At 36.0% G+C, this 20,917-nt stretch overlaps 2 protein-coding genes across 3 annotated transcripts in view; both read left to right on the top strand.

Annotated features, from left to right (window-relative positions):
- LOC121378798 (protein draper-like) overlaps positions 1-16,871 on the top strand; it is a 46,613-nt gene extending 29,742 nt beyond the window's left edge. The window contains exons 6-10 of one of the 2 annotated variants that reach the window (XR_005958765.1): positions 3,703-3,831; positions 7,093-7,188; positions 10,482-10,599; positions 15,238-15,435; positions 16,183-16,871. Coding sequence is in view for 1 of the 2 variants with exons in the window: in XM_041507122.1 (XP_041363056.1) it covers positions 3,703-3,831; positions 7,093-7,188; positions 10,482-10,599; positions 15,238-15,340 (446 nt within the window). In the remaining variant the exon portion in view is untranslated. Of the gene's footprint in view, positions 1-3,702; positions 3,832-7,092; positions 7,189-10,481; positions 10,600-15,237 lie in introns of both variants that reach the window. The other variant, XM_041507122.1, reaches the window with a different exon arrangement.
- An 828-nt stretch (positions 16,872-17,699) lies between these two features.
- Positions 17,700-18,206, top strand: LOC121379622. The gene has a single exon (XM_041508270.1). The coding sequence runs from the start codon at positions 17,700-17,702 to the stop codon at positions 18,204-18,206; it is 507 nt and encodes a 168-aa protein (XP_041364204.1).
- The last annotated feature ends 2,711 nt before the right edge of the window (positions 18,207-20,917 follow it).

Here is a 20,917-nt window from a genome sequence, read left to right on the forward strand (position 1 = left end):
TAAACAATGTCAGTAAAGTGGGTTGAATGTCAGCGGTAGACTCGTTAACTAGCAGAACTGCAGTGGCGTGACGTCACTAATGATAGGTTTAGTACTGGAACAAACATAGTGAGGTAACAAAACATTGTCTTGTGATTAAAATTTGACCAATCAAGATTATAAGAAGCGATATCTCCTGCGAAGATATCGCAAATTATAGTGTCAGCGATATCTCCTACAAAAGCCTTTAATTTTACACTAAAAAAGTGTTTTTCAACTCTAATTAATAAATAAATATACAAGTTTTATATTGTTATCGCAAAACTTAAAGTTATTTGTATTTACTGCACTTCAGCAAATGATTTAAAAGAGTATGTTTATTGAAAATCTACTCTGAAATACTCGAGTCGAGTTGGGCTTATGGTATAATAAATAATATTAAACATGCATATGAAACTTGCATCCTTTGTTGCACAAATGTGGGTGAATGCCGATCTCAATGATATCCAACAACATCCAACTGCATCAAATGGTTGGGATTTTGACAACGGATATTATCAACCAATATGGCATGAAGGAACACAACTGCCAGAAGCCCTTATTCCAGATGAAAACGAGATTGATGATGATGAGAGCATCGAAATGATGATGAGGCAGTCCTTTCTGAGGATGATTATTAAGGAAGGTGAAAGTTGTTTAGACAGGCAATGAAATGGAACCAGACTGGAACTCAAGTTCTGTTTTGATCAATAATTTTCTTTCTGTCTGGTGACTAATCAGAATAATGAACCTTCAGTTGAATTTTGATCACATTAATAACTTAGTTTAGATTTAGGAACGCACTTTTCGTTTTGATCTAGTCGTGGAGTTCGATTGCATTTAGTATAATCATATACTCATATTCTTTATTCATGCTGTGGTTTTGGAGAAATCCCATTTTTAATTCATGTGTTTTGGCGCGGAATCGAAAGTATATTGTGTGGCTTGCAGCTTGGACAGAATTCCCCAAAATTGATTATTCAACTGAGTGGTCATTGCATCACCCAGAACCATCACCTATGGACCGTGTGAACTAGCTTGTATCTTCAGTTTGGTATACCAGGCTTTTCACTGTTCAACTAATAGTACATTCAGATTTTCACTAGACACTGGTGAAAACAATGGATCAACATATGTATAACTATTACAACAGTTACTCTTGTTCATACAAAAAATATCACTGCTATAACACTCGCCCTGAAAATTAAAGGCAATGAGTAGATCAAGTAAATGTAATCTTTCATTTTTCAAATGTGGAAATAGTCACATTATCATATTCATATAGTATTACAATCAAATAGAAAACGTATTAGTTATATTAATCATACATTTTCATTTCACGCTCATTGCATTTAAAGTGGACTAACTACAGGAGTTGACATTAAGAATCACGGTTCTTGTTTATCATACCAACAGAGAACATATTAATGTTTTGGTATACTCGTGAATGCTAATAAACCTGATATTGGGCAAACTGTGACCTTTGACCTTAAGTGAATTCAGTACATGGGTTGATATTTAAGAATCATTGGTCCTTAGTCGGGGTACCCTAAAGAATATGTTGGCATCAGTTTCGTTGAAGTACTCAATCATGCTAATTAATTTTCTAATTAGCGCTAATTAGGGGCGTTCGTAAGTGGACTAAGTACAGGAGTTGACACAAGAATAGTGGATCTTAATTAGTATATCAACAGAGAACCTTTTAACGTTAGTTTCGTTGACGTACTCGATCGTGCTAATTAAACTTGAAGTTGGGTGGATTTTGACCTTTGACCTGTTCTTAAGTGGATTCGGTACAGGGGTTGACATTTAAGAATCACTGATCCTTAGTCAGGGTACCCTAAAGAATATTTTGGCATCAATTTCGTTGATGTACTCAATGGTGGATCTTAATTAGTATATCAACAGAGAACATTTTGGTGTAGGTTTGATTGGTGTACTCAAGTATGCTAATTAAACTTAAAATTTGGGATATTTTGAGGGGCAACCCCTCGGATTAGTACAGGAGATGACACTTAAGAATGGCTGTTTGGGGGTCCCACAGCCCACACCTACATATTCCAGGCCTCAGACCTTTTGTACTTGCAATGCTAATTAAACCTCTCTGGGCTCCCGGACTATAATGGAAGTCTCCAGCTTTTCCACTTAACAGAAAAGTGGCTATATACACGGCAGCCGTCTACATAGCCTCGGCTAATGAGGGCTGGCTGTGTACATGCGAGCATAATTTTGGGGAATTGCCTAGTGCAATACTATTAGAGCTCATTGATTACTTAATCACTGACTGTTCTCTCATAGCTTCTTGATATATTCCTGACACTTAATTCCAATTTTGATATCTCCTGTAATCTGAGAAAAGTTAACGTTTGCTTTGGTTAACAATACTATTAAAAAGTAAAGTTTGTTTTATTTAACGACGCCGCTAGAGCACATTGATTTTTTATCTTATCATCGGCTATTGGACGTCAAACATATGGTCATTCTGACACTGTTTTTAGAGGAAACCCGCTGTCGCCACATAGGCTACTCTTTTTACGACAGGCAGCAAGGGATCTTTTATTTGCGCTTCCCACAGGCAGGATAGCACAAACCATGGCCTTTGTTGAACCAGTTATGGATCACTGGTCGGTGCAAGTGGTTTACACCTACCCATTGAGCCTTGCGGAGCACTCACTCAGGGTTTGGAGTCGGTATCTCGATTAAAAATCCCATGCCTCGACTGGGATCCGAACCCAGTACCTACCAGCCTGTAGACCGATGGCCTGCCACGATGCCGCCGAGGCCGGTCAACAATACTATTAAAGCACATGATTTATTAATCATCGGCTATTGTATGTCTTAGTCTTAGTGGAAACTCGGCATATTTTTCCATCAGTAGCAAAGGATCATTTGTATGTGCTTTCCCACAGACAGGACAACACATACCACGGTCTTTGATGTACTAGCCGTGGTCCATTGGTTGGGATGGGAAAAAAACACCATTGAGAGAATGGGTCCACTGAGATGGTTCGATCCTACGACACAAGCACCTCAGGCGAGCTGAGCTATACCTCGTTCATGTTACGATTTACATGTAAGATTTGAAATACCATTTCAGATTAGATTTTGACATGATTAGTATGATTTGCTATGCATAGTAGCGCACAATCTAATTAAAAGTAGCTCCAGTGGTTGATTACTATTACCTGTGGATCTAACAGCACCATGTTGGAGCTCATGTCCAGTTGACCTTTTATTCTTTCATGCCAGTGATTTGAAAAGAATTTGAGTATGCTGGAAACTAATTTTAATATAAAACTTTATATAAAATTCGTTTCAAGACGAAAACAAAACAGTGATGGTATAGCCATAAAATCTATTTATACTAGTATACAATCCAGAGATTATTACTGTACTTTTTCCCCTGTTTTTTAATGTTGAAATAGACCAACAAGTTCGCCTATTGCATAAATAGTCTCGCCAGATATTTTTAGAATTTCTATGCTCCCAAATAACGCTGTAAAAGGCGAAGTGTAATTGGTCGATATTTAAATTGTTATTTATTGATGAAATGTCACCTGGACATGGGAGTCCACGCAATGCTGTTAGATCTACTGGAAGACCAGTAGATCTCATTTTAATCAGATTGAGTAGCGCAAATTCTCGTATGTAAATAAAAAATGTCTTTCATATCTAATTTTGCAGTGTGTGAAAATGGCTATTGGGGTGAATATTGTCTGAAGTGTGGTCATTGTATGAATGGATACAGCTGTGATAAAACTACAGGACATTGTCTGGAGTGTCAACCTGGATGGAAATTACCGAGGTGTTCAAGTAAGACATACATAGAGAATAACTCATTAACTGGTTACCGTCTCAAGCAATCCTACATCAGACGAAAACAAATTAATGAAATGAATCATTTTACTTCACAACTTTACCATTTTCTAGAGTAGTATGTGCTTGGCGCTTACAATATCTATACACCAAAACAAAATAGTTCTTAAATAACAACAAGTTATTTCTTATTTTTAAAATAAAAAAATATTTACAACATGTTTTTTGTTGTTTTGTTTTTTAGTTTTTTTTAAATTAAATAATCAATTGAAAACAAAAGAACAAGTAACTTTGTATAATACAACATTCCTTTGCAATCAAAAGTAGAGTGAAAGTAGTTCCGTAAAAAAACCCAACCCATATATTTTGTGGTCAGTGACAGAAATTTTTGGAATTTATCCAATCATATCTTACCACTATATATAGTGATCAGGCTCCGTATTAATAAACGTACTTAAGTCAATGTATGATACCTAAATACATACGTAAAGTACATAAATAAGTATCATACATTGACTTAAGTACGTTTATGAATACAGAGCCAGTGACGTAACGTGGGCGGGACCACCGGGGCGGTTGTCCTGGGCGCAAAATTCTGGACTGGTGGAAGGGACTCAGGGAGTGCTAACGGTCTACTGTTTAGGGGGCGCAATACTTGCCTTGCCCCGGGCGCTGGCAACCCACGCTACACCACTTATAGTGATTGTAGGATAAATTTATATATACCTGCCAGTGCCAGGTTTTCCCACAGGACCATGCACGTTAAAGATGGACAGCATGGTTTATAGGCCCCACAATATATCGTCGGTTAATTGAGAATTCCTTTTTAAGAATGTATCACTGACCGAACTGTTATCGTAATGGTCTAGGAACTGCTGGAGAATCGGTGCCATATACGCGAGTCCCAGCAACGGTGTGAGACAAAACGTGTGAAGACAAAAAGGTTTTTTATCCCCAAAATATATATGTATTTACTATTATCCTGTTCATTTATTTAGACCCAAAGTTTTTGCAAATGTTATGTTTATTTCCTATTCGATATTTGTTTTCTTTGCATTTTTTTGCATTTACATGAAAACAAACCCAAACCCCGACAGGTTTTATATACAATTCATCATATAAAATGCACGAAGTTGACTTAATTCCACTTTTTAAAAATCTCTGTGTCGTTTGAATGCACGTTATTTCTCGTGCATTTTATATGATGATTTGTATATAATAGTAACACCCATTATGCAAACAATATATACAGGCTATTTCAAGGTGAGGACGTTTTTTTTTCGAATACGATTTTTATGCAAAGCAATGAGTAAATGAATGAATGAATGAATGAATGAATGAATGAATGCATAATGACATCCCAGCACATCGGCTATCGGGTGTCAAACATCGTATTCGAAAAAAACCCACCATTACATGGTCTCTTTTTGTCAATATATTTTGATTATGCTATCTAATCCACGTAACACCGTGATATATTTGTTCCGTTGGAACTCTTCCAGAAAATTTACTTTTATCTTTATTTAATTATTAAATTAATAATTATTTAATAATCTGCTGTGCAAACATTCCTGACAAAGCTATCCTCCGAAAAAAACCTACCCCAAAAACAAAACTTGAATCGAACAAGTTGAACTTTAACTTACACTCAATGACAGGACATTGCGACATTATTTAGCTTCCTACTTAATCAGTTTTAGATATTTTTTTGTGGTTGCAATTCACCGAATATCATTTATATGGTTTCTGTATTTAATCAGTTTTAGATATTTTTTCGTGGTTGCAATTCATATCCATTTTCATTGGTACAGTTGTGTCAATTATTTGTTAAGGGAGATAACTGAAACAAAAATATACATGTAAATATGAGTTCTATATTTTCACTGAAACTAAAATGCAGTGAAAATACAACATTTCACCGAATATCACTTATATGATTTTTGTAGATCTATATATTTCATAGCTATGTATAATAAATAGATGTTTATACATCTTTACATGCAAACACCTTTGCGTGCACACAACAGCACCAACGATATCGTCACACGACAGGATCTGACTAGTTCCCGCCCCTTCATGCATCGGAGTGGGAAGTAGGAAGGAAGTAAATTGTTTATTTAACGACGCACTCAACACATTTTATTTACGGTTATATGGCGTCGAACATATGGTTAAGGACCACACAGATATTGAGGGAGGAAACCCGCTGTTGCCACTTCATGGACTACTCTTTTCGATTGGCAGCAAGGGATCTTTTATATGCACTACCTAATCGACAGGATAGCACATACCACGGCCTTTGATGTACCAGTCATGGTGCACTGGCTGGAGCGAGAAATCAGAGTGGGAAGTACGACTTTGGGGCGGAGAAAGACCTTGGCGTTGTAGTGGTTGAGCCATAACATGTATCGGACTTAAGGCTGGTAAGCACTGAGTTCGCCTCTTGGTACCGCATCCAACCCAGAGCACGTTTAATGATTCAGTGGGTACGTGTAAGGCCACCACACAGAGTTATCTCTAACTAACCACTAACCCACTGTAATTGACAGACAGTCCAGATGGCTGAGTTCCCAGAACAGCGTCTTTGAACCTTAATGGCTGAGTTGTGTTCCGGGGACAGCGTGCTTGAATCTTAATTGGATGTAAGCACTAAAATAACTATAAATGAAAAGAGATCAAGTACAACAACAGCATGTTGCTGTGCTTACGGTTCAACAGTGTTAAGTCACCATCCTGAAGATGCTTCTAATGGCTGATTATATTAAAAGAATCCTTCTAATGTATCCATGTGGGATAGGGCTACTTCCACCCGAGGGTATATAATTTGACATATTATGTACCCGAGGGTGGAATAGCCCTGTCCCACATGGATACATAATGGAGGATTATTTTTCTCCCATCCAGTAGATGAAAAACAAGCATTTTGGGAAAACGTGAAACACCTACATTTTAATTTTATTTTATCTTACAATTAAATAATCATAACCATTGAAAATATCGTACCCAAAAATGGTTTATACTAAAAATATAAACCGAAAATGATAGTATAATTTCATTATGGCAGCAGGTTTCCTTGTTTTTATGAAATATAAAAAGTATTTCTTGCGTTATTTTGCCGTTTACGTGACGTCACCCAATGTAAAATATCATCCATTTATTGATTGTTCATAAATATTAATTCAACCATTCATTCATCCATTCATTCAATGAAATGACTGTTTTGTTTTGGCATTATTTATTTGTTATTTTATTAAACAGATTGTCTGGATTACCTGTACGGTTGTAACTGTGACAAAATCTGCAGCTGTGAAGAAGAAACTCAAGTCTGCGATAAGGAAACAGGAGCTTGTGACGGTAAGATGTTTTAATATAAATTTGATGAAAATAAAGTCTGCTTAGAACCATCAATTTAAATTTGATTTATGCGTAACTGTTTACGATAGTGTTATGTTTCATTTACATTGCTTAGTATCGTAAAGTATTAGTCTTGAAGAAAACAGAGTCGTTCGTGTTGGCTTAACCTATAATTAAGTGCCCGAGTGATACGAGCTACAGAGAAGTTTTGGATTTACTACAGAAACTAAAACATTTCACAGTTGCCAAAGATGACCGTTGTTAGGGTCAGATGTTAGAACTGGAATGTATTGTATAAGATTATATTGTGAAGCAACGACGTGAATGATAGAAAACTACAATGGATGCATTTGCTAATGTTTGTTTATATAATCAGGAACGTCTAGTTTATTAATGAGTTAATACATTTGTTTGGGTTTGTTTTTTTTCTTTAACAACTAAGCTCGTTTATAACTCATATCGATGGTGGACAAATGATGGATTAAAATATGACATAAAAAATCAAGAACCTTTTATCGCAGAGCATATTATGACAAAGGCATTAGGATATATACAAAATGAATGTGTGTTTAACGATACCTCTGTACAATTTAGAATTATTTCATATCTATTCAAAGCTACTTCACATCTAGCACACACACCCCTCCCATCTGCTCCCACTCCACCGGAAATAATTCTGAATCAAAAATAGTATTGGTAGTAAATCTTAAGGCAGATATGCAGGAAATTGCATTTCGGGACATCTGGTTTTCAAGGGAGCATACCCCCCGAACCTCTAGAAACTTTGCGCCCTCGATCTCAATCGCCCCCCCCCCCCCCCCCCCCACCCCCCGTCTACTTGCTTCCGCCGTTCCTGCTGTAGCGCATATTGTTACAAATATGCATTTTCTTAATACTTCGCTTCAATCGGATAGTAAATCGTTATATAAATGGGTGTTACGGTGTTGACAAACAGTTACTTTGTTGACATTTACAATTACGATGAATAAATAATTTAATATTAAAATGTTTTTAAGTTGATGAACATTTATTGATTCATCTTTCTGAATGACTACCAATCAATGAAATAGCTGGACAATATTTGAGCTTTAGCTTCAGGGCGCACAAAAGAGCTTCCAGTACCTTAACAAATCGGAACTTTGATAGAATTACACATTCATGTAATTAAAACGGCAAAGGCATTAGGATACGAAATGAATGTTTGGTTAACGATACCTGCACAGTTTAACATTATTTCACATATATATATATATATATATATATATATATATATATATATATAAAGCTACTTCACGTCTAATGCATGGTTATTTAGATATTTCATCAAACACGCAATGGCTGCATGTTACGGTGTTGACATACTTAGTTTTGTTTTAATAAAAAATCGAAATATTTTATATATTTTATGAACATTTACAGCTTCATATTTTAAGTAGCCTTGTAAAGAACAACTGAGCATAAACATATTTCATTTGTTTTAATAAGTAACTTTGAGAAAGCTTCCAGTTTCCACGGAAATAAAATGTTGGACACAATTACTCGTTCACACAATTAAATGGCTAAAACAATAGGAGTACAAAGGAAATGTGTTTCTAGTGACAACTCAATACATTTTAAAGCTATCTCTTGTCGAACATGTGGTTATTTAGACACTTAATCAAAATTGTAACGCTATAATGTTACGGTGTTGACTTTAACGATGTTGACAAAATTAACAAAAACACAAATTTTAATCTCATTATTGTTGATTAGCTTTGTTGAATTGCCAAGCTATCTTTGAAGCATCCATTTATGATGATCTCTGAATATATCATATTCATTTCACACATCAATACATTAATTACGATGTTGACAGAGAATAAACATATACAGTGACCCATCCCTTTTGTGCCTGATCATTTATAGAAAACTGAAACTGACGACACATTTCGTTAATACCATTTGAAAAGATTGTGTTTTTCTCTACTTGGAAGGAATCATGTAACATGCCTAGGTTTATCAAAATACATAATAGGCTGTGTTTTCTGACCAGCGTTATGGTGACCCTTGTCTGTTTTAAAATAACAGACAAGGGTAATCTTGTAAAATAAACCACAAATGTAATTTCCGGCTAAGAAAACAAGTTTTCCATCGGCAAGTCTTTATTAATCCACTGGTTGTTATAAAATACTGAATGAAATCAGTTTTTGATTTAGGTTCAGTCTCATGGCCTTGATTTGTAATATGGCAATTTCAGGTTTTCGCCCTATTAAATCAAACATTTGTTCATAATTTCAGGTGCCTTTGTGCTGTAAACAATTCTCGGTGTAATAAATTATCTAAGTGATATTTATCTCAGTTTTCTTACTTTTATCAATTTTAGGGTGGGCAACACAATGTTTGATTTTATTAATAGATATGACAATGTTACACATAACTATGCAGAAATCATGTCATTTGCTGATCCGAACATATTGCGTTTGTTAGTCGACGAAGCTATCATATAATAGGTATCGTTTGCAATGTAATAAATATGTGATATTTTTTGTATCACATGCTTTCAGAATTTGCAAATTAGGTATACATTTAATGTAAATTAATTAGGTTGCGACATTACCTTTACTGACATGCAAGCAACCACACTATGGAAACACCCGAGAATGGACGTATGCATCAACATTGGTCAAACAAAGACCTTTCAATATCAACTTTACACTGAGAGTTCTGAAAACAAAAAACCACCCGAAAACAAAAAAACACGTCATCCACTAGTTTATTTTTATGTAAGGATATCTAACGTCATTCCCATTCAAAACGACACTGCGTCTCATATTCATACGTCATTTGAATATCGAGTAATGACTGACTGGTATTGTAGTCGTATAAACAGTTTACAAATGTTAACAATATTTAAAAAATATACTTATACATGAAATAAATTCCTTTAATTCGATTTCATATTAAATTCCCTTCAAATTTATGTCACTAAACATCGTAATATTTATTTAGGTAATACATAAAATAAATATTTTTGTCACTCCATTTATGAAAATTAAATAATGTATATGTGTGTATATATGTGTGTGTGTGTGTGTGTGTGTGTGTATATATATATGTATATTGCAGTTTATCTTAGAGTAGGCGTATACAAAGGGTGGTAACATACTAAAGGCTACCATCGTTCCATTGCTAGATATTTTTAACTCTGGGTGTGTATACCTTGTCAAAAATCACTATTAGCCTTATTCTCTTCATATTATACCGATGACCAAAATATATAGCTTATTTCGTGTATATTTTATATCTATAATTAGGTGAGTCAGGTGAGTCTGGTGCGTCAGTTGACGATGGGTTCATTGCTGCCATCGGTGCCACATTGTGTGTGGTGTTCGTCATTGCAGCCGCGGCACTGGGCACGTTCTTCTGGAGAAGGTAAGAGGTTGTTTGAGTGTACCCTTGTACCCTAGTTTATAAGAATAATTATATTTTGAAAGTAATTAAGCCAAAGTTGGTTTTCGTCAACTGGAATTCAATCATATACAAATATGACAGTTTTGACTGTACTATTATATATATATATATATATATATATATATATATATATATATATATATATTAATAGAATAAACACCAAGGGATCATATGTCAGTGTTAGCAGCACATCTTTCTTGCATTAAAGTAATGACCTTATCGAAACAAAGTCACACGATCATTTTGTCATTGCTGTAACATGATTGTAAATTAATCACAAATTAACAACAAAATATGCTTCATCAAAACTTGTTATCCCTAACTAAAATGGAACGGTTTTCTACAAGTTGAACTTCTGGTTTGTTTTTCTAATTGCTATAAATAATAAATAATGAATTTAAATATCACACTTTTTAAAAACAAAAACATGCAAAATGAATGTTTAAAAAAATAATTGAGGTACTTTGATTGCAGTAAAAACGTTTCACCATTGATTAAAGTATTTCTTTCAAAACAAGATGTTGCATCAATACTTGGAAATTGGAGCACACATGAATGATTTTATTCCCTGTTGCAGTACTGACTTACACGTTACGGAACTGACTTTCGTTACGGTACTGACAAAGATCACTACTAAAAGTTTGTCTTTTTTAAAGGAAAAATTAAGAAAATTGGAAAATTAAATTGTAATACTATGCAAATTTAATTACTGAACCAAACAACAGCAAAATAAGTAAATTAAAATGTTTATTAAGCAATTCCATTCGATTAAAATTAATTTTTAACACTCTTCCCCCATCCCCCATCGACTGCAAACATGCCTACCTGTACAATACATGTTCCATATACGGCCATTCGCGAAAATATTTATCTACATATGCATGTGTATTTAAAGTTAACTAGGGGCGAGATGTAGCCCAGTGATAAAGCGCTCACCTCATTCACAATCGGGCTAGGGTCGATTGCCATCGGTGCTCCCATTGGGATATTTTTTGTTCCAGCCAGTGCTCCACAACTGGTGTACCAAAGGCCGTAGTATGTAATATCCTGTCTGTGGGGAGATGCACATAAAAAATCCCTAGCTAATATATATTTTTGTGTGTGTGTTGGGGTGTTGTTCATCCATTCATTCATCCATACATAAAAGATTCCTTGTTTCTAATTGAAAAAAGTAACCCTTCACATGTTGACAGCAGATTTTCTCTCATTATCTGTGTGATTCTTAAAGGGGCGTTCTCATTATACAATTAGTCATATCGACTTGTCGCATGCGATTTGTCGTAGCGACTTGAATCATGTGTGTGGGAAGACGTTACATCATAAGATTCCATGACGTCAAACAAAGCTCGTCAGTTTAAAAATATTTTGCGGGAAATGTAAGTGCATATACAGTTCCATTGAAATAAAGAAAACATGAAAGCAGACAATTTACTTATGGTATATACCAAAACAATTACTGACCACATCTGGACAATAATATGTTTTATGGACCTACGAAATCCGAACATTTTGACATGTTTATAAGTAAACCAAACAAGTCAGAAGTGACAAAACTGAACGGTTGAACTTTGATGTGATTTGATTGGCTGATAGCTTACAATTTGTCGTGAGAAATAGAACATGTTCTAATCAGTACAATTCCGACACAACTTGTCGTATAAGACTAAAGTTGTTCCGATTTAGGTGTTCTCACAGTACGATTCGATCGCATGCGATAGGTCAGTACGACTAATCCATAATGAGAATGCCCCTTAACCATAATATCAGACTCCATATAACTGTATTAAATTGTGTTAAATAAAACATTCCTTCCCCCTCCTTTAAAGTTAACTGTGTTAATGTAGATTTACTTGTAGTTTACTCTTGTGATTCATAGATACCAAAAGGAGAGTGCATAGGTCTAACTCCACAATGTAAAAGGTCAGTTTGAATCGATTAGATCACTTATTTCATACATTCCACTAACCAGAACTGACTCCTATTCAGCATCAAAATCTGCCTGAATGTAACGTAACATGTTAAGATCTGCTCCCACTAAAACTACTTCTAAAACAGTCAAGTTTGAGTATTTGCTATTCTGATTGTCGAGATGTTAACTATTTTATGCCGAAAGTTCAACATTTCCTTCTTTTAAAAAATCATGTGAATATGAAGTTGTTTGGACATCATGGTTAAACAATGTCAGTGCGACATGTAGAAAAACATCTTCCTATTAATATTCCACACGAGGAGTTGGGCGAGGATGGAGAGATTATTACACAATATCAAAGATTTTGCTACACTGTGTAGCTTGAGTGTGTATGCTAATTAAAGTTATAAAGTTTTGCTAACATACTTTTTATATTGTGTCTTGTGTCATTAGCCTGCTGACTAACATTACAACTGATTGTATTGGCCCTCACGGGCAATTTAATTTGAAAACCATAAATTTAAACGCAGGCACCTGCCATAGTCACTTAAGCACAAAATATCAGCTGATAAACCGGTACTTGATATTGGTAACCTCAACAGAAACATAATGGCACACGTCAGTGTTTTAGACGTACTCATCAAAGACCCATGACAACTCAATATTGGTGTTTCCAAGAGTTCCCAATCGTTTTTGATCAATTGTCTTTGGGTATGAAATGCTTTTTTTTTTTGTAAAGGAAAATCATCTGCAACAAAAAATTTTTTTATAGTTAGGTAGCTGTAAATTTACTATAGATAACAAGTTTCATGCCATTTAAAAACAATACTGTATTTCAGATTTTGACAAGTGAAACGGCGCTTGTAAATACTTTAGTTGGTATTGTTTTTAGTTATTTCAGTCTAATTTAGTATAAAATTATGTCAGTCATTATGTAATACTGTGTCAGTACTGCAACACTGTGTCAGTACCACAACAGAAAAAATATATTACGGTACTGACGTTATGGTACTGAGTACATTTACAGAAATTGCATTGTTTACTTAAAATGCATAGCTGTATGCAATGTTTCATGGTCCCATATCCAACACGTCATTCCTTTTTATGTGGCTTTTAACTGCCAAACTCACAGAATACATTGTGAATCTGCTTTACGGTATGGACATTCAATAAAATATAACAATTCGACTTTTAGTAGCAAATTAGCCAAAACTTTGTAATCACCTAAGCGATTTTGCCTGCTGTCCTCATTAAATAGTGGTACCGATAAATTTCAAATGATCACACAATAACTTAGGTTATATATCAATGTTGCCTCTGTTAATGTCGCGTTACGGTACTAACATGAAACGAGACGTCAGCAATGTACATGTTGGATTTTGGCACGAAGCTTGTATTAACTCAGTTATTTTAGTGTTAAAAATCACAATAATTACTGAATTATTGATCGGAGCAGCAAAGATTGAGCTGAGTGAATGGGATTGACTAGATGTGACGCTGACATTTTGTACATAGGGCCGTAAAAGAGAGTAGCAGTTTGACAACAAGCACTCGCCGCAAGATCGTTTTGGCTTCATACGCAATAGGTCCAAATAAAACAGCCTATCTTATTGTAATTTCAATTCATAGCCATACTTCGTAACGGTACGGTACACTTTTAAATTGCACTATTTTGCACAAACACGGTTAGATACGTTAATAATCTCTGAACAAGACATTTTCAGTAGCAGTTTTGCACTTAATGTTTTTTAGCATTCGGAAAAAGGACGTGTCATGTATCCACTTTATTTTATTGCAGAGAGGTGAAAAGTGACGTCATTCGAATACTATCGTCATTCAAATTAAAAAAAAATACCGAGCAGACTGGCGCATGCCAATATTAAATTAGATATTGAATAATTGTTATGTATGTGTGTCTGTGGTGTTTCTGCCTGTCTGTCTGTCTGTCTGTCTCTCTCTCTCTCTCTCTCTCTCTCTCTCTCTCTCTCTCTCTCTCTCTCTCTCTCTCTCTCTCTCTCTGTGTGTGTATGTGTGTGTGTAATAAATATATATACACACACACATTAATATGCTATTTTTGTCATTTAAAATACGATTTTTCTTGATTTATTGAAGTAAATTATATTGTATTGCCATGGCTATAGAAGTGGTATATTTTAACACAATATGTGTTCCTTTTAAAAAATAGTTTGGGTTAATATACTTTTATTTTAATTGTACCATACAAAGGGGTCATCGTGACCGTGTATTGACCTTGTGACTCATAAATGCAGGCTGTCCAGCGAACTTACTTTTATTACTTTTTGGTCTTTGTCCTATTTTCCGACTTTTTCTTCAAAATACCTACTTTTTCCTAGTTTTTCGTTTCAAAATGCTGTGAATTGCTGCTAAAGAAAACGGTTCAAAGACTGTTCTTTGGGGGAAAAAATCATAAATGTCTATACAAAATGTTTAATATTTCAGAACGTTTTCATCTGATTTTAATAATTAAAACAGAATTTTGCTATGTAGAATTCCTTTCTTATGCAGACACACGCGCACACACACACACACACACACACACAGAGAGAGAGAGAGAGAGAGAGAGAGAGAGAGAGAGAGAGAGAGAGAGAGAGAGAGAGAGAGAGAGAGAGAGAGAGAGAGAGAGAGAGAGAGAGAACGAATTTTCGCATATTATGTGGGTTTTTTAGAAAGAAAAAGCCAGGATCCGAAGACAAAGATATTTTGGTAACACACGCTGAATGCCCAGGATCCCAAGACGAAGATATGTTGGTAACAAACGCTGAATATTGAGGGTCCCAAGACGACGATATGTTGGTAACAAATGCTGAATGTCGAGAACCGGTGCCTTCAACGTGGTGTCGCCGTATACTAAAACGCTGAAGGAGGCCAGTTATTTTAAACTATTTCAACTGTTATTTGGCTAAATCATATAAAATTGATACACCATTATCATAACCGAAACTAATGTACCGGAGCCTAAATGTGCATTAGTTCTATATATAATTGTTTTTTGTTTTTTTTGCATTACAAAATATTTCAGACAAATATCTACCAAGATAGTTAAAAACGATAACAATAAAAGTCATAAAGACCATATCTCTGCACAATGTAGAGTCGAATAGGTATTTGTCAAAACAGTGGTTGATTACATGAATCTCTGTCTAGTGCCTCGTCTATAGGAGGACAGCCACTCCCAAGGAGATACTTTACTGAACAGTATATCCTTCCAGCACAGCCACAATTAGGCCTCTCAAAGTAAATCAAAACTAGTCCAGGACAAAGCTCATTGGAATAAATATAGCTTTGATGACATGCACTATCAATTCCAGCTTATCATGACGTTACCTAACAGAAATTCGCTGATGAATGAGGCTTGTGTCCGCCACATCACCTTGTATAAAAACAAAAATGTAATTATTTGTCGGCTATTGTCGGAAACAAGCAAATTATCAAATCTTCTTGAGACCAGCCTTTGGAAAAAAACAGTGATCCCACAAACACACAGTGGGTACCGAGATCAGAGAGACTGAGACAACATACGCACGCACACGCACACACGCACACACACACAAAAGAACGAGAGGTAAGACTATGCAATACTTATTGAATATTTCATTCATCTCTTTTATTAGAATGCAATGCAAGACCAGAAGCGATTTCTATGAATACAAGTGGTGGATTTGCGTAAAAGGACATTTTGTGGGATTCATTTATCTAATTAGTTAATGTATTTTTATAGTTAGAACTTCAGTGATAAGCCATTTATCTGATTGCTTTATATATGTTTATGGTTAGACATTCAGTGATAAGCCATTTATCTGATTGCTTTATATATGTTTATGGTTAGACATTCAGTGATAAGACACAAACTGCTAAGCATTTGCAGCCTTTATCGAATTCCTTCATGTATTTTTATGGTTAGAAATTCAGTAATAAGCCACTTATCTACATGTTTTATGAATTTTTATGTTTGGAAATTCAGTAATAAGCCACTTATCTAAACGTTTTATGAATTTTTATGGTTAGAAATTCAATGATAAGTCATTATCTCATTGTTTCATGCATATGTTTGGTTAGACATTCAGTGGTAAGACATTTATCTAAATGTTTTGTGTATTTTTATGGTTAGAAATTCAGTGATAATCTACAATAATCTGCTACGCATTAGCACCATTTATCTAATAGTTTCAAAATACCATTAGGCCTACTAGGCCTGAGTTTGCAATAACTTGAAGTGGGTGGGTTTTTTTTGTTTTTTGTTTTTGTTTTTTTGTTTTTTGTCTGACGCATTATATATTTGTAATAAATAGTTTTACTGGAATGTATGTGTTGAAAATATATATTATGTTGAGAATTACATAACGGCAATTATGTTATTTTGATAAACAAACATTTTATAACTAAAATTATCCCTGGGACTTACCCATTTGGATACGTAAAAGGGTAAGGTACATACTTAAGATGAAGGTAACAAACTGATTAAAAGTGGAAGTTTGTTTGTTTTGTTTAATGACACAAGCAGAACAAATTGATTAATTAATCATCGGCTATTGGATGTCAAACATTGGGTGATTCTGACACATGGTCATCAGTGGAAAGACATTGCATTTGACCACTTGTGGTGCAATGGTTGGAACGAGAAAAACAATCAGTTGAATGGATCCACCGAGGTGATTCGATCCTGCAATGCAAGCACCTCAAGCGAGCACTCAAACGACTGAGCTAAATCCCACCTTGAGTAAAAAAACAAATCCTAAAACAATATGCAACATTTGTTTTTTCGCATGCATCGTTCACGTGTTCACTTGAATGACGTCATATTCCTAGCCATGACACCCAGCGTCATCTCAATTCCACAAAATTGAACAAACTTTCCAGTCGATGTAAATTGTATTATTTGATTAAACTGTTTTAAATTATATACATGTGGTATGCAATAAAAACAGAACTACATACTGACGTAACATTTTTATCTTATAATATGGGACATTAATTACGTTGCACCGGTAGTTCCAAATAACTTAGCACCGGTGGGACCGCCATATTGGTAATGTGGTATTATGGGTTGAATGTTTATTTCTTTCCATTATGTAAGTTTACAGTTAATTAAAGCCTACATTGGATACAACAATTTAATTAACTGTTTATCATGGACACTCTCTTGAAACCTGCTCGTCTCGACTTAGACCCAAATTCTCCCACCGCTGCAAAAGAATGGAAACACTGGCATCGGACATTCACAAATTTCATCGACGAATGTGGTGATCATGCTCCTAACAAGTACAGAACTCTGATCAATTACGTGAGTCATAATGTTTATGAATACATTGAAGACTGCAATGATTATGATACTGCTATTACAACACTGACGAATTTGTATATTAAGCCACCAAATGAAATATTCGCTCGCCATTTGCTTGCAACCAGACGACAACAGTCTGGTGAAACCTTGAGTGAATTCCTACAAGAATTAAGAAAGCTCAGTAGGGATTGTAATCTCAAACCTGTCAATGCAGAGCAATATCGTGAAGAACTAATTCGAGATGCTTTTATTAATGGGATTTCCTCTCCACTAATTCGTCAACGACTTCTGGAAAACAAGCAACTAGATCTTAGTACAGCTTTTGATCAAGCAAATGCTCTAGACCTGGCATAGAAAAATTCCGAAGCATATACGTCATCAGGGATATGTTCAGCTGCAAGTATCGACACTTCTTCGACCGATGAAGTACCCGTTCCACGTGAACATCCTCTAGCTACAACATATCCAACAGGAAAGAAATGCTTTTTCTGTGGAGGAGCCACTCATAATAGGAGGGCATGCCCAGCTCGGGATGTGTGTTGTAATAAATGTGGCATTAAAGGTCATTTCGCAAAAGTATGTCAGTCCAGATCTAACAAAAGTAATAACAGTACTTCAGCTGCAATATTTTCACAAACAATCTGTTCAATTACTGCCGCTTGTCCCCAGAGTCTGTCTCAAGCTTCTTTGTGTGTTTCTATCTGTGGACATAATCTAACAGCTCTAATTGACTCTGGCAGCTCAGATAGTTTCATAAGTGAACACGTCGCCAAAAACCTGAAGCTTAAAATCTCTCCTTCATCTCAAGATATATCTATGGCCATGACGACTCTAAAGACCCATGTTCTTGGGCACTGTTTGGTGGACTTGAACATAAATGGTCATGTTTATACATCCACTCGACTGGGTGTTCTTAAGAATCTTTGCAGTGACCTCATTCTTGGACAAGATTTCCAGAAGCAACACAAGTGTGTTATCATTGAATTTGATGGCAGTAATCCTGATTTGGTAATCCCTAGGACAAAATCAGTATCGGCACTTTCAGTAGCTTCACTGGGTGAATCATCATTGTTTGCAAATCTTCTTCCTGGGTGTAAACCTATTGCAACAAAGTCCCGGCGTTTCAGCAAGGATGACAAGAACTTTATAGAACAAGAAATCACTCGTCTTCTCGCAGATGGTATTATTGAGCCCAGTACATCACCTTGGCGTGCACAAGTTGTAGTTGTCAGGATCCTTTACAACGACACAAGAAACGACTGTGTGTGGACTATTCCCAGACCATAAATCAGTATACAGAGCTTGATGCATATCCACTGCCTAGAATTGATGAGATGGTCAATAACCTCGCACACTACAAAGTGTTTTCAACATTTGATCTTAAAAGTGCATATCATCAAGTTCCAATACAAGAACCTGATAGGAAGTTCACAGGATTTGAGGCAAATGGTAGACTCTACCAATTCTGCCGAATTCCGTTTGGTCTTACAAATGGTGTGGGCCGTTTTCAGAGAGCCATGGACAGGATGGTTGAAGAGGAGGCACTCAGAGACACATTCCCGTATCTAGATAATATCACAGTTTCAGGCCGTGATCAGCAGGAACATGATGCAAATGTTAGTAAGTTTCTTGAAGCTGTAGAGCAAAGAAATTTGACTCTTAACAAAAACAAATCTGTGGAAAACAAGACATCCATCAATATTCTTGGATATCATGTTGGTAATGGCGTCATCAAACCAGATGAAGAAAGACTTAAACCTCTCCAGGAATTTCCTCCTCCCACCAATGTGCGTTCTCTAAGAAGAGTTGTTGGTATGTTCGCTTACTATGCCAAATGGATATCGAACTTTTCTGACAAAATACAGCCACTTGTGAGTGCTAATGCCTTCCCATTAAGTAAGACTGCCCTTGAAGCTTTTGATCTACTAAAAAAGGAGCTTGAAGGAGCAGCACTACAATCCATAGATGAAAGTCGTCCTTTTGTGGTTGAGTGTGACGCTTCTGAAGTTGCCATATCTGCGACGTTAAACCAAGGTGGTCGGCCAGTTGCATTCATGTCAAGAACACTGCAGGGTAGCGAACTACATTACCCACCTGTAGAGAAAGAGGCGACAGCTATCATTGAAGCTGTGCGCAAGTGGCGCCATTTTCTGGCTGGTCGCCATTTCACACTGGTAACATATCAGCGCTCTGTAGCTTTCATGCTGGACAACAGGAAACGTTCAAAAATCAAGAATAACAAGATACAAGACTGGAGAATTGAACTAGCTTCATTTTGCTACACTGTGAAGTATAGGCCTGGAAAGGACAATGTGGCACCAGACAGTTTTACTCGCGCATTTCTTTCTTCAGTATCAACATCTAGCCTAGATGATATCCATAAAGCCTTGTGCCATCCAGGTGTGACTCGAATGTTGCACTTTGTAAGATCAAAGAACTTACCTTTCTCTACTGAGGAGGTGAAGAGAACATGCTCTACTTGCAAAATTTGTGCTGAACTGAAACCTCAGTTCTATCATCCAATACCTGGTACATTGGTCAAAGCAACACAGCCCATGGAACGACTAAGTATTGATTTCAAGGGGCCATTGCTTTCGGCATCACGCAACGTGTACATACTGACTGTAATAGATGAGTATTCACGTTTTCCATTTGCATTTCCCTGCCCAAACATGCACTCGTCTACTGTAATCAAATGCCTCGACCAGTTATTCACTTTGTGTGGATTGCCTAGCTACATCCATTCTGATCGTGGATCATCCTTTCTGTCGGAAGAGATTAAGAACTACTTATCACAATGAGGGATAGCGACAAGCAAAACTACTCCATATCATCCGATTGGGAATGGACAGGTTGAAAGGTATAATGGTATCATTTGGAAGGCTGTCCGTCTTGCACTAAAATCCTCGAGTCTGCCAGATTCACAGTGGGAACATGTGCTTCCAGATGTGCTACATTCAATCAGATCGCTTCTCTCAACATTCACAAATACAACTCCTCATGAGAGATTCTTTGGCTTTCAACGGAGATCATCTTTTGGTACTTCAATCCCAACGTGGCTGACA

This window comes from Gigantopelta aegis, chromosome 8, assembly GCF_016097555.1.
Source record: "Gigantopelta aegis isolate Gae_Host chromosome 8, Gae_host_genome, whole genome shotgun sequence".
NCBI classification, from domain to species: Eukaryota; Metazoa; Mollusca; class Gastropoda; order Neomphalida; family Peltospiridae; genus Gigantopelta; species Gigantopelta aegis.

Coding starts and splice junctions, on each gene's coding strand:
- LOC121379622 (XM_041508270.1), top strand. CDS start 17,700: ATGGACACTCTCTTGAAACCTGCTCGTCTCGACTTAGACCCAAATTCT.